The sequence below is a fragment of the Populus trichocarpa genome, chromosome 10 (genome assembly GCF_000002775.5).
Source record: "Populus trichocarpa isolate Nisqually-1 chromosome 10, P.trichocarpa_v4.1, whole genome shotgun sequence".
NCBI lineage: Eukaryota > Viridiplantae > Streptophyta > Magnoliopsida > Malpighiales > Salicaceae > Populus > Populus trichocarpa.
The window spans coordinates 9808426-9829821 of NC_037294.2; the positions used below are offsets into that span (position 1 = coordinate 9808426).

Sequence of the window (21396 nt, forward strand, 5' to 3'; positions counted from 1 at the left end):
AAACTCGGTCGAATGCTTATTTCATCCTGGAGAAAAGTGTCGGAGAAATGTTCCCGTCGAAGAAGAAAAAAATTATGCTTGCTAGAAAACTCGACTCCCTTTGGAACCTTATTGAGTGTTTTCATCGTTGCTTTGAATGCGATGGGGTTTTTAGTGCCATCATTCATGAGTTGGGGGTGTATTTGTGCTGATTGTGCGTCGTTCTTTTCAAGTAAAGATTCTGGAAAAGCAGATGAATAGGAAAGAAGATTGTACAGGATAACAACTGTTATGACCCAGTGATTTTCATTTTGCTTGTGACAAAGTTTATGTAGGATCATTTGACAACTGGCCTTGGCAAGTTAGAACTAATTTGCAACGTCATCAAAATTGGAAAGTTGAGACCAGTGTACCTTGCCATCAAATTCTCGCAACTACAATTCATAGGCTATAGCCACAAAACCTTGCTGCCAGATTGTTTAATTCAGCTGTGTCCATAGGATGCTCAAGTTTCTTCAATAAGCATTGCATTGATGAAATCACGTGTCTTCTTTCATCTGGGTGGTTCCAGAGGGCTTGCAAAATTATAGGAGGAAAGATGGAAGCAGGCTGAGCAACCCACCGGCTGCCATCCGCTTCCAATCCATTCAAACTGTATATACACGCATGAGTGTTCAGATTGTAAGCATAATTATGAAGTCGTAAATCAAAACACTTGGGATTTGTTGAAAATTACCTATTCAAAATATTTAACATGTTAGGCCATTCATCAATCTTGAAATACACATCCGCAATGTTCTCATGTCTGAGCTTCATCCTCCAGAGTTTCCCAAAAGATTTGCAAATCGTGAGGACATTAGAACGACATTGTGGATTGATATTTAGGATTCTTACAACTGTTGTTCTTGGTGCATCAACTCTGAAAATTGATAGCTGCTTTCCTGATACCTGTAAGAAATGCTTTGCTAGTGCCCTCTCTTTGGCATCTTCACTCTGCAAAACAAATAGCATAAATAAGATAGGGGGAAAAATATCAAAGATGATGGAAACCGATACAAAGCATTGACTAAAGTGTGATATGCTGAGAAAACCACAAGAATCAAAATGGTCTAACTCACTAACTCGGAACTGATCAGATAGCAAAATTCTACTTAGACGATGTATTATTTTGCTACCAGGGCATTAGCTTTAATAAAAAGGCTGTTAGCAGAGCCCAGCCTGCCAAAAGATCATGACAATGTATCCCAATTTGGTATGAAGAAATAGATATGTTTGTGGATGATGTTTGTGAGAAGTGTACCGAGTCACTTTCTTCAACCTTCAACTCAACAGTGGGTAATAAATGATTCTTTTACAACTTATTGAGTTATTTCCATTGCAAAATAAAGTTGTCAGTGTACAGGAGTTTGAGATAAACCCACTTGGACAAGTAAATAGATCTGCTATAACCCCTCGTGTAACTTGTCAGGTCCTAGGTTTATTTTCTAGAAATCACTAGTTCGAATCTCACAAACCTTAAGATCACTGGAGGCTTACATGGTTATTAATTTCAGGACCCGTTGGATTAGTCGAGGTGCGAGCAAGCCGACCCAGACACTTAAGTTAATAAAAATAAAAAAATAAAAAAAGGTCTACGTATCTGAGAAGAAATATTCAACAAGCATTCCAAAAGGCAATTGCTGATGACTACACACAAAATTAATGTAAACTCGGAAGATGCTTCATAAATAATGTGCCAAAAAGGTAAAGACTCACCTCAAACTCCACATAGGCACTGGAACTTGAAGCTCCCAAAAAGAAGCCATTTATGCCACTCCTACAGAAGGAGAGAGCTTCCTTCAGCTGATGTGAGCTAATATCATCAGTCAGCCGCTTTATCTTAACTGTACGGGTGGGATGTTTCACTAGGGCAACTGAAATGTCAATATCACCAATCAGGTTAGGAATAGAAATTCGGCTAGCTGTGTCATGAATGAAGGCGTTTGAATTCTTGATCAAGACCTCGGGCTTCTCGAGAGCTTTATGCAAACCTTGCCTTGTCTGCAACAAACCAGAGTAGTCAATAAGATTGTACACTAGTCAAACTGGATTTCTACAAGGTCAAGAATTTAATGCATTATTTCCCAGCACCACGCCCGGCTTGAAACTCATTAGGCACTGACCTCGAAATGTAAAAAAGCATCAAACAAATTGCTCCCTTTGACAGACGAAACCTTTTCAATCTTTGAAATAGGCCCGCAATTCCTAAAACAAGAAATTATATCACCGTCCCCAACATCTTTGTGCAAGAATCTGAGCAATAATTTGTTTTCTGTATCTCCGTCTGCCAAAGATGTTAAAGGAGTTTGATTTGAATCTTTTTCGCTAGTTTCAAGAGGAGCTTGTGGAGTTTTTTCTAATTTAATGTGATCCTTTTCTGCAATATCCAAATTACCACCCTCGTCTTTTGTCATGGTTTTAGCACTCTGCTCTTTCTTTATTTTACTTCTCTTCTTATTATTCTTGCTAACAGCACGGTCTTTCAAAACAGTTTTTCTGCTTTCAGCATTGGACTTGAGAATGGCGTTGTCTTGAGCTGTAACCGGTCGCAGCATCTTAATGTGGCCATATAATCCTTCGAAATCAAATGGGCTCTCTTCTTTTTTCAGTGATTTTCCATCATGATTACTGAAAGATATACTCGGTGTAAAAAGATCACCATTTACTCTACTCGTTTCTGCTGCTGTTTTATTACTCACTGACATTTTAAACAAGTTCACTAATCCATCATCCTCTTGAGAAACATCAGATAACGGAGGTCTTTCCTCCAATTTAGAGCCATCTATGTTCACTCTTTCAACCAGTGTGGCTGTTTTCTTCTCAAGTTGACATTTTTCCTTTCTAATTGAAGCTGATTCTTTTGCACTTTTGTTCTGCCTTGTATCAAAAGCATTATCAAATAAGTGATCTGCCAAAGAAACTAGGTTCCCAGCCTCCTCCTCCTGGTTATTGTTTGATTCAACAACTGTTCCAAATGTCGCCTCCTCAAGCAGCCTCTTCCCATTTTCAAGCATGACCTCCTTTGGATCATCTGAAATTATGGCACTTGCTGCTTGAACAATAGTACTATCATGCTCATCATGCTTATTATTATCAAGAGATCCATGTATCTCCATAGCATCAGAAGCTGTTGTATTAACCGCATCTTCGAGAGGTGTCTCCCTTGTAAATGAGATGTTGCATGTGTTGAAATACTCTCTTCTGCTGTTGGAGTCTGTTGGGATTTCTGATGACTTAAGTACATTATCAGACCCCCCAGATTCAGCAATATGTTTACTAACACCAGTTTGTGTTGCGATAATCTCAGATGCAGCAGAGTCAACTGCAGAAAGTGTTGTATCTCTGCTAATTTGCTTGTGACTTTGAGGATTTCTGAACATTCGGTCCTTAAAATTAGTAAAGATGTTTTTCAGAGAATACCATGATCCACCCACTTTCATTTCAACTTCTTTCACTTTTGGCAAGTCTTTCAGATGCATTTCCATGTGTCTGTATAGTAGTAGTATGAAACAAAGGGAAGAAGATCATTGATCTTTCAACTAGCTGAGAAAACAATACATTTTACTAAATATAAGAGCATCAGTGAAAATTAATGTAAAACACACCGACAATGATCCATGAGTGCAACCAACCTTAGTAGCCCCCGAAAAGAAATTTGTCAAAGAAAACTTTAATATGAAATCATATTTATTTAGCTTTTTCGTTTTTTATCCATTAAAGAATAAAAGCGGCACTGGATTTTTCAAACTTTAAGGAGAACAGAATGAGGAAACAGAGCAAGAGGAGTGCAAGGTTGGTCAAAGAGAGATGAGGTGAGAAAGAAACATGGGAGGAGATAGGAAAAAGAAAATGTTTCATTGCATGTTGAATTTTGTCCAAGAATAAATAGAAACAGGATGAACTATTTTCATTTTCTATCCATTAGTTTTTTGGATGATTCTATTAATAGTAATTTTCTCATCATTGGTTAAGACAACCAAACATTCCAAGAGCGTGGCAGTTTAGGATTTGAGTATCCACCTACAACCATAAAGCTGAAAGTGGATAACACATACAATTTGTAAAACCAAAATCATCTCACATGAGGCACAATTATACATCCATGAATTCATCACAATATTCATAATACAAATTCCAGCAGGATACAACTGTGGCCCTCCACCTTTTTTAAAAAAAAAAAGTTTCCAACAGAATTTCTTGTGAAAATTATCATCAAATCGTCCCTTTGATCAGTTGAACTAAGCTTCCACTGTTAATGGTCAAACCATTTGCAACCCACAAGTAGAAACTAAATCCAGTGAATGGGAGCGCGGGGAACTTAAAACCCTATAGATAAGTGTGGAAATTATAATGCCCCAATAAATTTTGCAGCAAGACTCGCTACTGAACTCAATCTTTTAGGTCAGTTAAACAGAAATGACAGTGTTAACAATGATATCAACTAGTAATCAAAACCTCAAAAATAATTAAAGCCCACTGCTAGAAAAACCTCAATTAGAATACTAGAACGCAAATGCACCCACTGTTGGTTTCGACAAAACTAAACAAAAAAGTCGAAATTTTGGTCATTTAAAGTCGAGTACAAAGAAAAATTAAGAAAAATGAGTGTTTAAAGAAGTGAATAAAATACTCACTCATTCTCCTTGCCCCCCTCCACTCCCTTCACGCGTGATAAATATTGGGTCCCTCCGTTTGAAGAAGAATAAGAAGAAGAGAGCCATCTTGTTGATTTCGCGATTCCTGCAAAAACCAGTCAGTAGGGGTAAGAGAAAACATATTTTTTTCTTCGTTTTTGAAAAAAGAATAACATAATTGTAGAGAGAAAAGACGATAACAGAATTGGGTTTTTACCACTTGCGTGGAAATGCAAGACTGGTTTTGAGAGTAGGAAAAGAGAGAGAGTCATTTCCGGTGCAATGTGATTAAGAGAGGAGGAAAGGAGAGCCCCTGAGGGTTTTAGGTGGGTTTTTGAGTCACAACTCACACGTTTGTTATTTTAATAATAATAATAATAATAATAATTTGAAGGTGAATGAAAGTTGGGCTAAGTTGAGGATGGGCCTTACCTATTGAGCTGCCCTTAGCTTAGGGCTTAGGTTTTGAAGCTGCCCTTACCTTTTGGGCGCGCCTATATACTTGTTGATTTGTTAATAATTTAGGGCCGGGCCTTGTTAGGTTCCTTCTAGTACAAGTTCGAATATAAACCTGCCATGAACGCTTTAAGAAACCCTTTCGGGAATGTGGTGTAAATTGTATTTTCTTAATTTTTTAAAAAAAATTTATTACTTAATATAAAAAAATATTATATTTTTTTATCGTTTTGTTGTGCTTATGTCAAAAATAATTTTTTAAAAATAAAAAACAACTTTATTTTAATGTATTTTTAAGTGAAAAACACTTTAAACCACCAGTAATATTATAATCTCAAAAACACTCAAGAAGAGACGAAGGGAATGAAGCAGTTGAGAATTAGGGCCTCTCGAAATGATTTCAACTTCAGTAAGAAGGCATAAATTATTTTGATTTTTCAATTAAATACTTTTTTTAGAAAACACCATTGTTATCACAATCTCAAACCCGGGTTAACTTATTAAATCTGCGACAAATATCATGAGATTATTATAACCTCATAGAAAATAAATCAAAAGAAATTATGAAGCCTAATGTTCGATAAACTCATTGTTGGAGGTTGAAAGTTTTAAAAAATCAATCTAAACAAAAACACAATAAAACGACTTGAGTTTATTCGGGTTAACCCGCAAAATACGTGATCCGAGTTATAAAATCAGGATACACTTATAGAAAGCAAATCAAAATAATTCATGAAACCTATTTTTTAATCAACTTCATGTTGAAGTATGAATTTGAAAAAAAAATCAATTAAAAAAAACTCAAGTCAACTAGGTTAATCTGTCAAACCCGAAAACTAAGTCATGAGTTCGAGATAACCTCATATAAAATAAACCAAATACATCATGGAGTCTAATTCTCAATCAACTCAATATTAAAGGATAAAATTGAAAAAAAAATATTAATTTAAAAGGATAAAAAAAATAACATGAATCAACCGAGTTAACTCGTCAAACTTATTATATGTGTTATAAAACTGAGTTAATTATATATAAAACAAATCATAATAAATTATAAATTTTAATTTCTAATAAATTAAATGATAAAGTATGAAATTAGAAAAAATATATATATTTAGAAGAAAAAAAATATATTATTAAAATAAAAAGTATTTTACGAGGTGATGTAAAAGAAAAACCACCTCATTTAGTTCACGCTAATATAATAGAAAAGAAAGGGAGTACAGGCATGGGATTTAATGATGATGACAATTTACTAGTTCACCTAGCCTAGTTCTAGTGAAGCTGAAATCATGGCTGGAACAACAAAGGTGGCCGTGCCCTAAATTTACAGCTCACCAAGAGAAGTCATAAAAAAGATTTAATTGAAGACATGCACGCCTAACCCTTTTCAAGCCTTGGAGAACAAAATCAACGAGCGAGGTTTTTCCTTAATTATATGCTTAACACACTTGCCAAAAGTAATTAGTTCCTATGAAGATTTTTAACCTAGTTAAGATATAGTTATTTCAGCCGGTCCAAAAACATGCGGAATAGACGCTATTTTAGATTGTGTTTAGGAACGCGGTACAAACCATGTTTTTAAAATTTTGAATTTTTTTATTTAAAACGAATATTTTTTTATATTTTCAGATTATTTTGATATTCTGATGTCAAAAATTTTTTTATTTTAATACATTTCTAAATAAAAATATTTTAAACCGCCACCCTATCAAAATTTCAAATATATGTTAACATTCTTGCCATCCTTTTGGAAACCTCATCCACGCCATTAATGGGAAGACAAAATTAAAGACTAATTTCAAGTCTGTTTGAAATTTGAAATGGACAGATTATTTAGTATTTTGTCTTCCCAAGCAAACTGATCAAGAGTCGCCTCCAGCGAGGTGAATATTATTATAAGTTTAATATCTTGTTTATTTTTGTATTTTAAATTATCTTTTACTGATTTAAAATTAAATTTTTTTAAAAAATTATTATTTCAATACATTTTTAAATAAATATCAAACAAGCTATAGCCCAAATAACAAAAATTATAAACCGGCTATTATCGGGCATAATTTTCTTCAACGGATATATTCAAAGCCCATTAATTCCCCCCCAGTTATTACATTGACCTAACAATAGCAATTGACGAGGAGCAAGAATATCTTGACAGTGATTGTTGCCAAATAAGAAAAAAAAAAAAAAAGATATTGCGCTGTTAATAGTTTTTGAAAGGGGGGAAAAAAAGCATATAAGAGAGAAAAGTAAAAATAGGATTTTTGTTAATATCTTAGTATTTTTTAAAATATCTCTTTTAATATTAATTTCAAAAGAAATTATTATAGTAAATTAAAGTGTCTCGCTCTATTTTATTTTTATAATTTTTTTATAAATTAAATTCTATTTAAAATTTAAATTAATATCCTCAAAATATTTTTCAGAAAAAAGATTCATTTAATCCTATGAATTGACAGGGTTCGAAAAACAAGTTCCAAACCGGCTGATGAATGGCTTCAAACTTTTCTTTCGATACATTTCCAAAGCAAACACTAAAAGCTTTTCCTCTGCCAAGCAAGACTCCCCAGCCACTCCCTCCCTTCCCCCTTTCTTGCCATTTCCAAAAAAAAAAAATCCCTTTTGATTCGCTTATACTCTATCTTGCCCTTCAAATACTACATATTCAAGGGTATTCTTAAAGGGTCTCTAGCTATCATCAATATCAGGGAGAAACATGGGACTCAAAGATCATCTAAAGCTCAAGGTATGCCTACAAGTTTCATTTTGATGTTTTCATAATTCTTAGCAGTTCTTGACATTCAGAAGGTTGTGAGAAATGAACAAGGGGTAGTGGAATTCTTGATTGCTCTGTAGTTCTTACACGTTCCACATGCTATGTATCATTTCCATTTTGATTTATTTTTCACTTCATGAGGATCATATTCAACAGGACGGGCAGTGTATAATCATCTCATCTCGCGTTCTTGAACAATCAAATTAAGAGTGACTTGTAGATTTCTTGCTGTGTTTATGGCTACAATTCCACAAGAAAACAGTATCAGATAATAATAAAAGATTCAAGGACTGCTATGATCATAATCCACAAACATTTGCTTGTCTAACAATGATTTTTGTATTTCTAAGATTTTGAAACTTTGTCAAGGAAAGGCAAAGTGTGCAAAAGCAGTCTTTTGGTATTGGTAGGCTTGAGATGTCGAAGTTTGCCATTGAAAGTCAAGTTATATCACCATGGTCATTTTATTAATGCGCTTGTTTAAATTTGCCAGGCATTTCGGCTAAAGCGCTTTCTCCTTGGAAATGGGCAAAATAAAAGAACGGCTCATATGGCTAAGAAGGCTTCATGGATGATGCCAATATCTCATGGATATCATGTTGTGGAGGATCAGTCATTTAAAGGTGGTGCAGATGAGGCAGACTCTGACTGTGTTGTGGTTCAAAGAGAGCAAATAGAGGAGCTAGAGTTGTGGTTCTTCGGAATTTCAGATGCACAAATTGGACATGGAGTCATCAAGTATCTGCAATCCCACCTGCTTGATAGGAACCCCAAGGAGGTAATCAAGACTGCCCCAAATGCTTCCTCTTTCTCACGCTTTCTTTCGGGCACATAAATCATAGTACAAGAAACATAAAAAAAAGTATCAATCACTGACTTGGAAGCTATGCTAATGCATTGACCTTCACAGCTAAAATTATGGCCAAAAGAAAAGATGCAGGTCATTTTCCTGTGCAACAGCGTGCAAGGGAAAAAGCATGGAAACTTCTCCTTTACAATTTTGTCATTTAAGAAAGACAACCAATAAATCTGCAAAGCAGAGTCATTATGCATATAATTGTAATCTTAAAAGAATACATGTGATCTACTTGTTTTACTCTCAAGTCTTTTTCTATAGCTACGTAGCATTACTTACAAGGTGGCTTGCATTCTCAGATAAGGAGAAAGAGTAAGGAGATGATGAGAAAAGCCTATCTTGCTGCAAGAGCAAAGATCAGGGAGACACAGAAGTCAGATGAAACATGGAAAGCAGGTTCAGCATCTGTTATAGTGTTCAACAGAGAGAAACTTTTGACGGCCAACATGGGTGACTTTAGAGTTGTAGTGTGCAGAGACGGTGTGGCTCATCAGATGAAAAGCAAGCACCAGCGAACAGCCAAAAGGCTTTGGTCTCATAGGCTCCTTTCCGGTATGGAGCACGCTCTACTCTAGTCTTTTTACATTTGGAGTCGATGTGTTTGCTATTAAATTCTGACGAGACACCGTAGTCCGAGTGATTTTCAGATTTTGTTTTTTCAAAAAAGTAAAATGCATGTTAGGATCAATTATATTTAGTTGCTGGAGTGGTGCAACGGAAAATTTTAATAAGCTGCTCACTCTACATTGTTTCCCCATAAAGTTACAAAAGTGTTTTGTTATCCAGAAGTTAAAAAAACCCTTGATGGCATGGGAGCCTACAAGCAATAGAAAAGCAATCTAATAGTGATTTATGTACCTCCGTGATCTGATACCGGGTGCTATTTTGTGCATCTAGGACGCATATTATCATGGAAATCCAGCAACGCAGCAAGCACCAAGCAATCTAAAGGCTCTGAGCTTCTTGTTGGCGCTGAAAGGATTGACTCTGATACTGAGTTTGTCATCATAGGAAGCACTGGCATATGGGAGGTAAGATGCATCTAATTACCATAACATACAGTCCACCTGCCCCAGTACCTCTCACATACATACACAGATTCCCTTAACTTCCCTGATATTTATCCAGGCTATGAATAATCAAGAAGCAGTAAATCTCATCGGACACTTGGAGGATCCCCAGGAAGCTGCCGAGTGTCTGGCAAAGGAGGCTCTAACTAGAATGAGCAAAAGCAACATTTCATGCATTGTTATTCGCTTTGATTAATACATGTTTGTTTTCTCTCCAGTCTTGATCTGGCAGGCATGTATGCAGTGAACTCTTTGAAGCAATAGGAATATAAAAAGTTTTCAATTGCAGAAAAATACTGTTTTAGCGTTGTATGATAACGCAATAGCCACCTTGTCATTTCCCATTCTGCCATGGCATAGGACCTATAGTATGTGATAGACTGAGCTGTAATTTCGATTTTCACTGATTGAAACTCCAAAGTATTTGTTGTTCGGCTAAAATGTGGCACAACATCAAATTTCCACTTTTGATTCAGTAAAGTAAGTTTTTAACGTTGCGTACAAAATTAACCAGATGCCAAGAGGTGCAGATTCCACAGAAGTATGCATTGCTTCTTGGTCCACGCCTTAATTTGGACAAGCATACGAATCCAAGATGGGCCATTCCTCCCAAAACTTGTTCGGATTTAAGGAAATCATTAAGAATCCAAGATATCCTATTCCTAGTGAGCCATGTGAAGACTTGTATCAATCTATGAACATTATCATACTTCAATCAATAAGAAGGGGAGCAACGAGTCAACAACCTAATACATCAAACGAACTTCGGAAATTGAAAGTGAATGTACACTGACCGATATACATAATGTAATTAACATACCTTTCTTTTAAATTACAAGACGGGAAAGTCAACAAAGCACAACCACAATGGTGCAAAACAAGACCATCTTTCTGCTTCGGTACATCCACATATCACCTATCAAGTAGTCATCTTCTTTTCACCTGACTTGCTTCGGAAGGGCGATAACAATGAGAAATGGCGAGAAGCTGCAACCAAGTTTTTTCATCTTAGTGAGACAACTAAATCTATGAACAAGAGTGTACACTATGATGAGTTTGGTGAAAACATAGGAGAGCTTACTCTTTTGATTGGGGCCAGCAGTAGGGGTCTCATCTTGAGAGATTAGATTCTTCAATGTATGAACTGGTGCAACAACCAAAAATTGATAGTCAGTTTGTGGAAAGTACATATGACTAATAATGATCAAGGCTTTCGCTTAAATTTATTATCTCCATAAAACTCATCCTTGAGACTAGCTAACCATCACCATTGTATGGTCAATCAATTAACACAACCTGTGGTTTGCAATATGAATGATTTATAAATTATACTGACAAGAGACACGGCCTCGGATGGTAAAATTAGAGAATACACAATTTGTGTTACTGTTGTGATATTTCTGGTATTACTCTGTTTGCAAAGTATTTCTTCAAGATATTCACTTTGCCGACCAAAATATTAAACTCAATAAAGTACAGATGTATAACATGCACACAGGTTCCTGTTCGCACATAAGTTTTTTGAGTGATTTCAGATATCAAAAGACAATATAGAAGTTGATGCAATGATTTTTTATTTAGAAGAATGAAATATGTTTCTTTCAAACTAGACTTGGCTGTAAGCATTTCAAGATTCTAGGCCATTTGTTTACTGAAATTTAAACTTTTCCTGGATAGTCACATTCAGTGGAACTAATAAGCAATGGTAGGAACTCCAGATTTGACTATTGACTAAAAGCAGGGGGCAAAAGTATAGTGCCTTTACCTTCACTAGAAAAAGCAGCGTTGTCATCCATCTCGGAACCATTCAAACTAACATTATCCAATTCTACATTACGTTCACCTGCAGTTTGGCTCTTTCTTCCAAACTTCAGCAATCGTCTAAACCCTTTAGATGATTCCTTTGTCTGAGGCTTCTCCAATACTTCAGGGATCTGTTCTAGTTTCAAGCTTTTTAAATCAGATACATGAGCTTTAATGGTCTCTGCACCTGCTGAATGTGTCTGTAAGCTTGTTGGAGTTGCTTTGCCATGTTCAGAATTTTCAGTACAAGGATCTTCCATAAAAGAGACCCGAGCATAAGGGGCATGGTAGGGCTTCTCAGCAATATGAGTGCTTGAAAGCTTTGGTAATTCTTTCTCTGCATGACTTGCATGCTCAGATGCAGCCTGAGAGCAGAAGATGTTACATAATAAAAATCAACTCATGAAACAAATTTCCAACACTGTCAACAAGAAAATGAAATACTTCCAATTTTATGCTACTATGATCATTTTAAAACCACTGCATACATAATCTAAGTCTTAAAACAGCAAGATGAATCTTACATGCCAATTCTTTTAGGTGTAAAGCACATCCGTACAAGTACACATAAACTACAGTAAAAGCAGCCATAAACATTTCTAGTTCTCACTCACTTACCTCATGAACCCCGGGGTGCTTTGGTAATTGATGCTCAGTGTGGTTTCTATCAATCCCATCCATGGTAAATGGTGAAACTGGCGCTTGAAAATTAGCATAATCCACCACAGTCTCTGTTTTCTCCGGTATTTTATAGTTATTAGAGTGTCCATCTTGTACTTCTATATTCTGTTCTGATGCGTGTACAGAGGGAATGGTGGGCTTCTCACACTCAAGCACAACAGTTTTCTCAATTATTGGGTTGTCATCCCCATCACTATGATGTGAAATTTTGTTGCCATTCTGTTTCAATTCAGTGCTTTTAGAAGTTGAAATAGACTTACTTTTGTTCATCTTCTGTGGAATTTCTTTTGCTGCTGAATTGCCAGGCACAACATCATGTCCTTTAGTGGTTTTAGTTTTCAGTTCTGGAAGAGATGCCACCTTGCTTTTATCATGGTTCATCAGTGCAGATATTTTCTTGCTGTCAGCCCCACTGGATAATTTTGGCTTTGATACTGATTCACTGTTTCGTGGTTTAGTTGAAGAAGTATGATCGCGGCTACTTATTTTTGGCTCTGATAACCTCCTAATCCTGGCCACGGATGCCTTTGAATCAGGTGTCACACCACTGTTGTCTTTCTTTGGTTCAGACAATGATGATACTGACTGAGTTAACCTATTTCCAACTGTGCTAGTTGTTCCAGTGCTCAATTTGCTGGACCTTGAGACTTTCTGAGAATCACCCGATCCTGCAGAAACAGTTTTGATGGAGAACCTTTGTAGAGGTGATGAGGATCCCGGCTCTGAATCACTGAATTTTGATCCTCTTTGAGAGCCTGGCGAAAGCTTTATTGGCAATTGTTTACTGGTTCGCTGTGATGCTGACTGAGCAGTAGTGGAACTGCCTCTGGCAGCAATCCTCTTTTGTCTCTCTAACTTCAAAGCTTCCAGTCGTTTAATCTCTTCTTCTTCCTGAAAAGAAAAGAGAAGAAATTCCAAATCTGAGGATAACTCCTAATGAAGCTAGCAGGTAAAGGAGACAAATCATCCCCAATGGGAAGATACAATTTAACCCGTGCATATGGTAAGACAAAGTACACAGGTAGGAGCCAAGATCAATACCCCACTTTGCTTTAAGTTTTCTGACTTATAATGTTGAGTTGAATGCTCATTAAAAGGACAAGGGAAAGTACCTTCTCTTTCTTCATTTTCTGGAGATCAGCTTTAAATGTTCTTAGCCTCTCAGCACGTGCCTTTGCTTCATCCAAAGGACTCAACTTCGAAGGCTTTCCTTTCCTTATCGGTCCTGCTGGCTTCTTCCTATCTGAAGTATCTGGAATGAGTTTTGATTTCCGGTCCTTGTCTGACTTCTTAGAGCCTTGACCAGCTACAGCCTCATTATTTTTCTTATGTAGCGAAGCCTGCATATCATAATCTAAAGCAGGATCATAACCAATAGACCCCTTTTCTGTCCCACGCTCAGGCATCAAACTTAAATCATCCGGTTCATATTTGACTTGGCTCCTGTTAGATAAGCTCTCTGTCCTCTGAACTGTTGATGGGAACTCAGAGTCCATGTCGATTGTGTTTCTCCCCTCAGTTCCAGCTTGATCTAGTGAAGTTGACCTTAGTGAGACTATGTATGAATCATCATCCATGTTGACGGATGACCTCCTGTCTAGATCATTTTTTGCAGTCTCAAATCCATTAACAGCCAGAGGATCTGATGCTAAACTTCTATAACCTGACTTGTTTTCTCGTCCATGAATTATAAAATCATCATTTGCATTCATCCTATATTGACCTCTCCTCCCATCTATTTCTGCAGACTGTAGATCCATTTGACCATTTATCAACCTTCTATCATCATTAGGCTGACCCATTTTTATGGATAGCAACAATTCATCTTTTGATGCCTTAGTCATGCGGGTCAAGTTTCCACTAATTTTCTGCATAACTGTCACATCCCCTTCTTGATTATCAACTGGATCTCGTCCATCAAAAACTAAAGGATCATCACCCATTGTATTTTGTCGCCTTTTTGCTCGAACATTCTTTTCCATTGCAAACATACCTTGGTCAACAACACGTTCAGCTTCATCAGCATCTTTCAGCAAATAATTTTGAAATGCTTTCCAGTGTCCACCTTCCTCCTCCTTCCCGTAAGATGTTCCAGCCATATCTGATAATTTCAGTTCATCTGTAGATTTTGTATGGCTTCCCTTCCTTTTTGAGGATCTCAGAGAGTTCCTGTGCTTCACATTCGGAGCTGTGTCTGATAAAATTTCATCTTCCTCGTCATTTTCAGAACCAGAAGCTGATCGTGATTCACTAACAGATGAGTCCTGCCTCTTTGAAGTGATGTAGTTGATGTTCCGAATAACAACCGTGCCTGATTTTTTTTTACCTGAATGACTTCCCTTCCTCCCTCGTCCTCGACCTCTCGAAGTTTCCTTCTCCAATTCTGCCTCATCCTGAGATCCTGTTCTCAAAGCATCCACTTCCCAAGCCTCAGTTTCAGTGTTGCTATCCATAGAATGCCTTCTTTGCCTCATCCTTTGACCAGCATGGATTCTAGGATCCTCGCCTGATGGATATGGTGGCTGAAAAACTGGGTTATTTCCCGGATAATTCTGGTAGTAAGCAATGCCTTGCATTGGATACCCTGGAAAGACAGGCACTGCTCCAGGTGGCGAATGAATGGGCCAGGGAGGGAACATAGGATGCGGAAACTGGGCTTGAAAATATTCCTGTTGGCCTGGTGATGGTTGTTGATCCGTTGGAGGCCTCTCATCTAGCAGATTGGTCGAAAATCATCTTCAATTGAATTTTTGAAGAAAACAAAGGCATATATGGAATATAATGCCACAAATAAGTACAACAAGGACATTCCAAGTTCAACGATTCATGGTCTTGCATGCTTATAAGAAAATCTTAACCTAGAGGACCTGTCTTTTAGTTCAACTAGTTTTTAGCTGCTATTGGAACACCCTAATTGATGTTGACCCCAACAGCCACACCTTCATTCTTATACAAGGACATTTCTGTAAAAAAAGAAAAAAAGGACGCACAAGAACAAAAAGACAATAGCATTTCCCTTCTAGCATGCAATGAGCTCAGTATCAAGCACTCTGGGTCACTAGTGACTTCAAGTGAAGTAAACAGAACCTACATTCCACATGTTTAGGAATCTAACTAAAAGTCACGAGATAAATAAAGGTATCATCTTTGCACAGACCTATACATGTTCTGATAATTTGAGGAGGCATTGCTGAGGAGTAGAATTCCTCCAATCTTTGACAATGCATATCCATGAGCCCTTAAAAATGTACCAAGATGTCCACGAGCCCTTGAAGTTAGCCAGCCCGGCAGATTACATTCAGTTGCTTATTTTAGGTGATAGTAAGGTTGTGGTCTTTTCTTAGTGTTTTCCACTCCTTAAGTGGGTTCCTTAGATCAGATTAGTTGCACTCCTTTCCCACACCCCGTGACATTTAATTTCCATCAGATAGCGAGACATGCATTTAAGTGGCAATGATAATAGAGTAACTCTTCTTTTTTAGGGAACTTCTTACATTTTAAGTTCATACCTGCATTTGGGTCAACACCTGCTTTCCTGTTACTATCAGGAGTTTCGGGCCACTGCTTGTTGATTGTATTAGAGAGATCGATGCCTGACGCATTCATGGCTGAAAAATCTGTCCTGCTAGACATTGCTTCAGCTGCTTCAATTTCAACCCACTGGCCAGTTTCATGTTTTCTTTTCCATAATTCCATAAATCTTACACAAGCATCCCTGTTGACATTGATGAATGAAACCACAATAGAGATTATCCTCTAAGAAATATAGATATACCAGAGACCAATTTGAGGCCAACATGAAAACAAAATAGAGAGAATTGATGTGTATAAAGAAAGCTACTTACATCAAGCGTAAGGCTCCAAAACTTTCAGCAAATGACATTAAATGTGCCATGTGATCAATGTCAAAACCAGCAGCTACAGCACGTGCAAAGGCCATGCCCTGCTCTTTCTGCAGTGAAGTTTTTCGTGTCTCCAGAACTTTCAGAAGCTGAACCCTGGTATAGACAAACCAAATGCAGTATTTGATTAATACTCTTGCTTGCACTGTTGAATCTGCATAACCAATGGATTACACTAGTAGAGATGCTAGCAGTCATCAAATTTTGACATGGTACTAGTCTAGCCACTCATAATCAACTATACATTTCTAATTTTACAATTATTATTATAATTTCAAAAATGTGAACAACATGCTCCTTAACAGCAAACTTTTTGGTATTCTGTGAATCTACGTGTCGATGACTGAAAATGAAGTCAATATAGAGGTTATGCAGAACAAGAAAGTAAGTAACCCGCAAAATGATTCGACTCTTGGCACGTGTCTTGAAAACCATGGGTCGAAGACAATGATGATGAAATTTGCAGTAGGGAATTGAAGTGGATTTGGTAATACCTATAACTGCAATTTGCCCCCTGAACTTTTAGGAAATTGAAATGAAGAGTCACACGGTGGATTGTGGAGTTTGAGTAAAATTTAAGCAACTATTCAAAATTTTTGACTTCTTTTTCATCATAATCTTGTTATTTGTCACTCATGACAGCAATGAAGTTTGTGAATTTCTTGTTCACTATCCAGTTACTCAAGGTACTAGGATACATACTTGGAATTTCCTTCCTGCACAGTCGACCCATTTGCTTCTGGTGGATGTGAACCAGGCTGCCAGGAAGCAAAGGGACGCAATTAGAAAAAGAAAATGCCAAAAACTCATAATGTGATCAGGATTATTTAGTGGCCAGTTATTACCTTGTAAAGGACAATGGCTTTTTCCTCACTAGAATCTGTTGGAGGCCTGCTACCTGTCAAAAATCATCCAATATAATCCAAAACCAACAAAAAACAGCACCACAGAAAGACAATTATATCTTAATCATTTAGTTCTTAGGATAAAAAACTTGATCAAACATTTTACAAGCATTGAAGCAACTACTTAACAGCAAGAATAAACTAAAAAAGGAAAGAGTACTAAGTAAAGATACAAAAGAGAGAAGAAAAGGAAATTATGTTCCCTCTCCTCCTACCCACAAGAAAGGATATAAATAAACCAGTTTAGAGAGTAAATTATGAAAACAAGAAGCACAAGACAACCACAAAAGAGTTTTAAATACAAAGAGGAACACAACGCCAAAATCATTTTGCATTAGTACCTTCAATGCACTCTGCAGGTTTTGCTCGATTATCTTCTACCTGTGAATAAAAAAAACAACTAAAACCGAATTCGACTCTGACTTTACATCACAAGGTACTTCAGGATTTTACTTACCGAGCTCAATCCTATATCATTGTTGCTTTGAATTGCAATTCCCTTTTCGATCTGCAAGATCTCAGATTCTAAATTGTAAACTCGTTCCAAGACCTCTGGTGTACTCACAAAGCGAACAAACCTACAAGAGAAAAGAAATTAGTTTGCAACATCAATTTGGAGGCAATTTAAAACCAAGATTAATTTGGAGGCAATTTAAGAGAAAAGAAATTAGTTTACATTATTAAATATGAAGTAAAGCAGCAAGTGACATAAAGTTCAAACCCCCTGTCACAAAAAGATCAATACCACCACCACTACAGCAATAATAAATAATATATAAAAACAATTGGGGAGTAGCATTGGAAAACAGTGTGAACCTCTCGATTGTTCCTTTCGTGAACCATGCTGCATCAGTTCCAGGCTCAAGAATAATTGAGTAGCCCCCCTTGGCCAATTGATCTTGAGCAGTTTTCAAGTGGTCAAGAAATGGTTGTGCCAACCCTGAAGCTATTTTCTCTGTCTTACCATTCACACATATAATCAAATCACACCTGATAAATAACACAATAAAACTCAAGTTAATTTTCTCCAGCAAAATTACAACCCAATAATCAATGAATTAAGCTCTAAAATGTTAACTAGTAAAGCTTCAAAATTTGAAAATAATTAGCGGCTAAATGGTAACATGAAATACAACATTAGCTTTATCATCTACTCATAAAACCAGAGCTTTTAAAGAAGCAATTGGCTTCCAATGAATATAGAAATCAACTCAGAAACCCAAAAAAAAAATTGGTTTATGCTGTACTCAAGCATTGAGTGAGTTATATTTTGCTGAAAAGAAATAAAACGTAATAATATAAATATATATAACTACTAAAAGTTACACAAAACTGTTACAGGTACTGGAACAAGCTAGCTAGCCACACCCACATGCAAAGAAAGTAAAGTGATGGAAGAGAGTAAATTACCTGGTTCGAGTTGGAGTGAGTTGAAAAATGGCCGAGTCAAGCCGAGTTGAAGACTTCATCCTTGACAAAAACTGATCTTTAATGGCCTAAGAAATGAGATCAAAGGAGGGGGGGGGGGGGGGATGCAACAGAGAGAGAGTGTTTAAGAAAGAAAGAAAGAAAAGAATAATTTGCTAAAAACTCAGTAATACATAAAGGTTTGGCTCAATGTGAAAAGAAGAGAGCTCTTTAAGAAGAAGAAAAGTTGCTGCAGAGAACCTAACAGAGAGTAAAGAAGGGAGTGGAGAGAGAGCGCTTGCTTTGGATACCAACTGGGTAGTGAGAAATTTGTCTGCAAGAGAAAAAAGTATGACGTTAGCGTGGCAGATGTGAATAAAGGAAATGTTCAAGGGTAATTTAGAGAAATCGAACTATGCTGACGTGTGGATAACGTTTGCTATTGTGTTAGCTATTTTTATTTAAAATATATTAAAATAATATTTTTTTATTTTTTATTTTTAATATTAAAATGATTTAAAAATATTAAAAAATATTTTTAAAAAAATAAATTTTATGAAACACCAATAGGACCGTAAAGTGACAAAACAGTAACAGGGTTGGAATTTCGACAATGATGTCCGAGATTTTTAGGTTTGAAATTACTAATGAAGCCTCCGTTTTCAACGCTTTGCCGTTGATGCTTGATGGTGATGGACGGCTAGTTGTTTTCCTGTACATGGGTGGAGCTAGTCAAGATTCTCTTACTTGTACTTTAATTTATAAACGTTTTTTGTTTTCTTTTTCAATTAATTTTCCATTCAGCTATAAGTATTTATTTGGTCAGTTATAATGAATTTGTTCAAATAAAAAAAATCAGTTGATTAATCGGAGAGTTTTTCTTTATGATTCCAAAGTTTTTAAAAATTATATGCAACGATAGGACCTAACAAATGTTGAATAAAAAATCTAAATTAAATATAATTTAAAAAACAGTAGATAATAATTACTAGGGGATGATTGTCGTTCAGTAAAAGTAAATGAAAGTGGCACTGAGTCTAAGGGAAAAGGAGAGAAAAACGCACGCGCGCAAAAAACTCTTACACCGTAAAAGTTATTTTTATACGGTAATGTATTAGTAATTATTTTTTAAAATATTTTTTGTTTTAAAATATATTAAAATAATATTTTTTTAATTTTTAAAAATTATTTTTAATATCATTACATAAAAATCATCCAAAAATATATATATAAAAAATAATTTTTAAAACAAATCAAAATTTTTAAAAACATAGTTTCAACTGCATTTTCAAATGACCTCTACATCCCCTCTTTTTTTGTGATCAAGTGATTGTTTAAGAGTACAATACCTTCTGTCTTTAAAAAAGAATATCAAATATCCAAAAATATATATATATATAAAATAATTTAAAAAAAATTAAATTTTTTAAAAACATAGTTTTAACTGCATTTCCGGATGACCTCTACATCTTCTTTTTTTGTGATCAAGTGATTGTTTAAGAGTGCAACAGCTTCTGTCTTTAAAAAAGAATATCAAATATATATTTTTTAGTATTTTTTAATAGTTTTAATATGTTAATATTAAAAATAAAAATATTATTTTAATATATTTTTAAAAAACATTAAACATCCCATACAAAATACACGGTAAATATTAAACATTCAACCTTTCCACCCATTCCCTACAATGTGCCCAACAAGGTCAAAAATATTATAAATGCTAATTTGTTAATATCTATCTCTCTTTAACCTCGAGATCTGGAGTTGTTTAAAAATGAAAGATCATTAACTTTTGTAGCAGCAGAATATAAATTTATAATTTTGTCCCATATATACATTCTGTCTCTTGACAAGGAAGTGCCTGCATTGAAAACTATATAAAGAAAATCAATTGATTTTATTAGAAGCCATATCTCACCAAGGATAAAGGTGTTAAAATAGTGTTTTTTTATTTTAAAAAAATTATTTTTGGTATTTACACATTAAAATGATATGAAAATACCAAAAAACAAAACATTAATTTGAAGTAAAAAAATAAATAATAAATAATTTAAAAAAATAATAAAAATAAACGGTTGCTAAATATTTAACACTGGGGTGGAGTGGTGGAGATGTTCAATGTACGAAGTGCAAGTGCTTGAGAAATCCCAATGGCATCGCAGACGGTGCGATGTCATGTTCTAATTAATAAATATAATAAGTAGAATATTCTTGCAATTATCTCATTAGAGTTTGGAAAAATCATGTTCTTGTTGTTGTGGTGGGGCTCTAATTTGTCAATCATGTTTCCTTGGTTCATTATTAGTTAGCACAAAACAAATCAATAAATCAATAAATTAGTAAGATTATTAATATTATTCTAATTTTGAACCAACACGTACAGGATTATAATTAAAAGATATATGTTTTGCTTATATATATATATATATATATATGATTTTCTCCAATACCAAAGCTCTCCTCCTTCCCACTCTCTTCTTGAGAGCACTTATCCCACCAACCCGAGAACAGTATGTTAAAATATATATATACATATATAATTAAACGTGGTTAGTTGAATTTAGTTACGTGTTTGTTAAAAGTTATAGTTGTGATTTATATACAGTAAAAAACATGTATAAAATATTTAGTTGTTATTGATTTTCAAAAGTGTTTTTTACTTGGAAATGCATTAAAATAATTTTTTTTTATTTTTAAAAAATTATTTTTAATATCAGCGCATTAAAATGATATGAAAATAAAAAAAACATTAATTTGAAGTAAAGAAAAAAATAAAAAAAATTAAAATTTGAAAAAAAGTGTTTTTGAAACGTAAAAACAAATAGAGTTTTACGAAACTCAGTTTAAAAAGCATGTAAAAACTACTTCATAAAAACTGCGTTTCAAAT

General features: G+C 35.3%; 3 protein-coding genes across 4 annotated transcripts; 1 reads left to right on the plus strand and 2 right to left on the minus strand.

Annotated features, from left to right (window-relative positions):
* Window positions 1-256: 256 nt before the first annotated feature.
* On the minus strand, window positions 257-4991 carry LOC7475968 (uncharacterized). The gene is made up of 6 exons (XM_052456432.1): window positions 4870-4991; window positions 4653-4758; window positions 2142-3507; window positions 1735-2019; window positions 716-972; window positions 257-631 (listed from the first exon to the last, which is right to left on the minus strand). Exons 1-6 carry the CDS (start codon window positions 4922-4924, stop codon window positions 421-423), a joined length of 2280 nt encoding a protein of 759 aa, XP_052312392.1. The 5' UTR covers window positions 4925-4991; the 3' UTR covers window positions 257-420.
* A 2589-nt stretch (window positions 4992-7580) lies between these two features.
* On the plus strand, window positions 7581-10268 carry LOC7475398 (putative protein phosphatase 2C-like protein 44). Its single transcript, XM_024609692.2, has 5 exons — window positions 7581-7854; window positions 8378-8662; window positions 9040-9292; window positions 9638-9771; window positions 9869-10268. The coding sequence occupies exons 1-5, from the start codon at window positions 7825-7827 to the stop codon at window positions 10004-10006; spliced, it is 840 nt and encodes a 279-aa protein (XP_024465460.2). The 5' UTR covers window positions 7581-7824; the 3' UTR covers window positions 10007-10268.
* A 224-nt stretch (window positions 10269-10492) lies between these two features.
* Window positions 10493-18830, minus strand: LOC18102466 (COP1-interacting protein 7). Of its 2 annotated transcripts, none has more exons than XM_024609690.2 (13): window positions 18512-18830; window positions 17918-18091; window positions 17559-17679; window positions 17443-17482; window positions 17042-17094; window positions 16899-16954; window positions 16140-16292; window positions 15804-16009; window positions 13407-15007; window positions 12232-13185; window positions 11576-11978; window positions 10892-10954; window positions 10493-10797 (listed from the first exon to the last, which is right to left on the minus strand). In XM_024609690.2, the coding sequence occupies exons 1-13, from the start codon at window positions 18568-18570 to the stop codon at window positions 10730-10732; spliced, it is 3951 nt and encodes a 1316-aa protein (XP_024465458.2). In that variant the 5' UTR covers window positions 18571-18830; the 3' UTR covers window positions 10493-10729. The 2 variants fall into 2 exon arrangements, with proteins under 2 accessions (XP_024465458.2, XP_024465457.2); XM_024609689.2 differs by having other exon boundaries at window positions 15789-16009.
* Between the last annotated feature and the right edge of the window lie 2566 nt (window positions 18831-21396).

Excerpts from the sequence above, each read along its gene's own strand:
- LOC7475968 (XM_052456432.1), bottom strand. The coding sequence starts at position 4,924 with ATGACTCTCTCTCTTTTCCTACTCTCAAAACCAGTCTTGCATTTCCAC. Across the intron at positions 2,020-2,141 it reads ATGCTTTTTTACATTTCGAG|ACAAGGCAAGGTTTGCATAA; the intron begins GTCAGTGCCTAA and ends GGTTTGTTGCAG. Across the intron at positions 632-715 it reads ATGTTAAATATTTTGAATAG|TTTGAATGGATTGGAAGCGG; the intron begins GTAATTTTCAAC and ends GTGTATATACAG.
- LOC7475398 (XM_024609692.2), top strand. The coding sequence starts at position 7,825 with ATGGGACTCAAAGATCATCTAAAGCTCAAG. Across the intron at positions 7,855-8,377 it reads AAGATCATCTAAAGCTCAAG|GCATTTCGGCTAAAGCGCTT; the intron begins GTATGCCTACAA and ends TAAATTTGCCAG. Across the intron at positions 9,772-9,868 it reads GAAGCACTGGCATATGGGAG|GCTATGAATAATCAAGAAGC; the intron begins GTAAGATGCATC and ends ATATTTATCCAG.
- LOC18102466 (XM_024609689.2), bottom strand. The coding sequence starts at position 18,570 with ATGAAGTCTTCAACTCGGCTTGACTCGGCCATTTTTCAACTCACTCCA. Across the intron at positions 17,680-17,917 it reads ACGAAAGGAACAATCGAGAG|GTTTGTTCGCTTTGTGAGTA; the intron begins GTTCACACTGTT and ends TTTCTCTTGTAG. Across the intron at positions 13,186-13,406 it reads AGAAAATGAAGAAAGAGAAG|GAAGAAGAAGAGATTAAACG; the intron begins GTACTTTCCCTT and ends TTTTCTTTTCAG.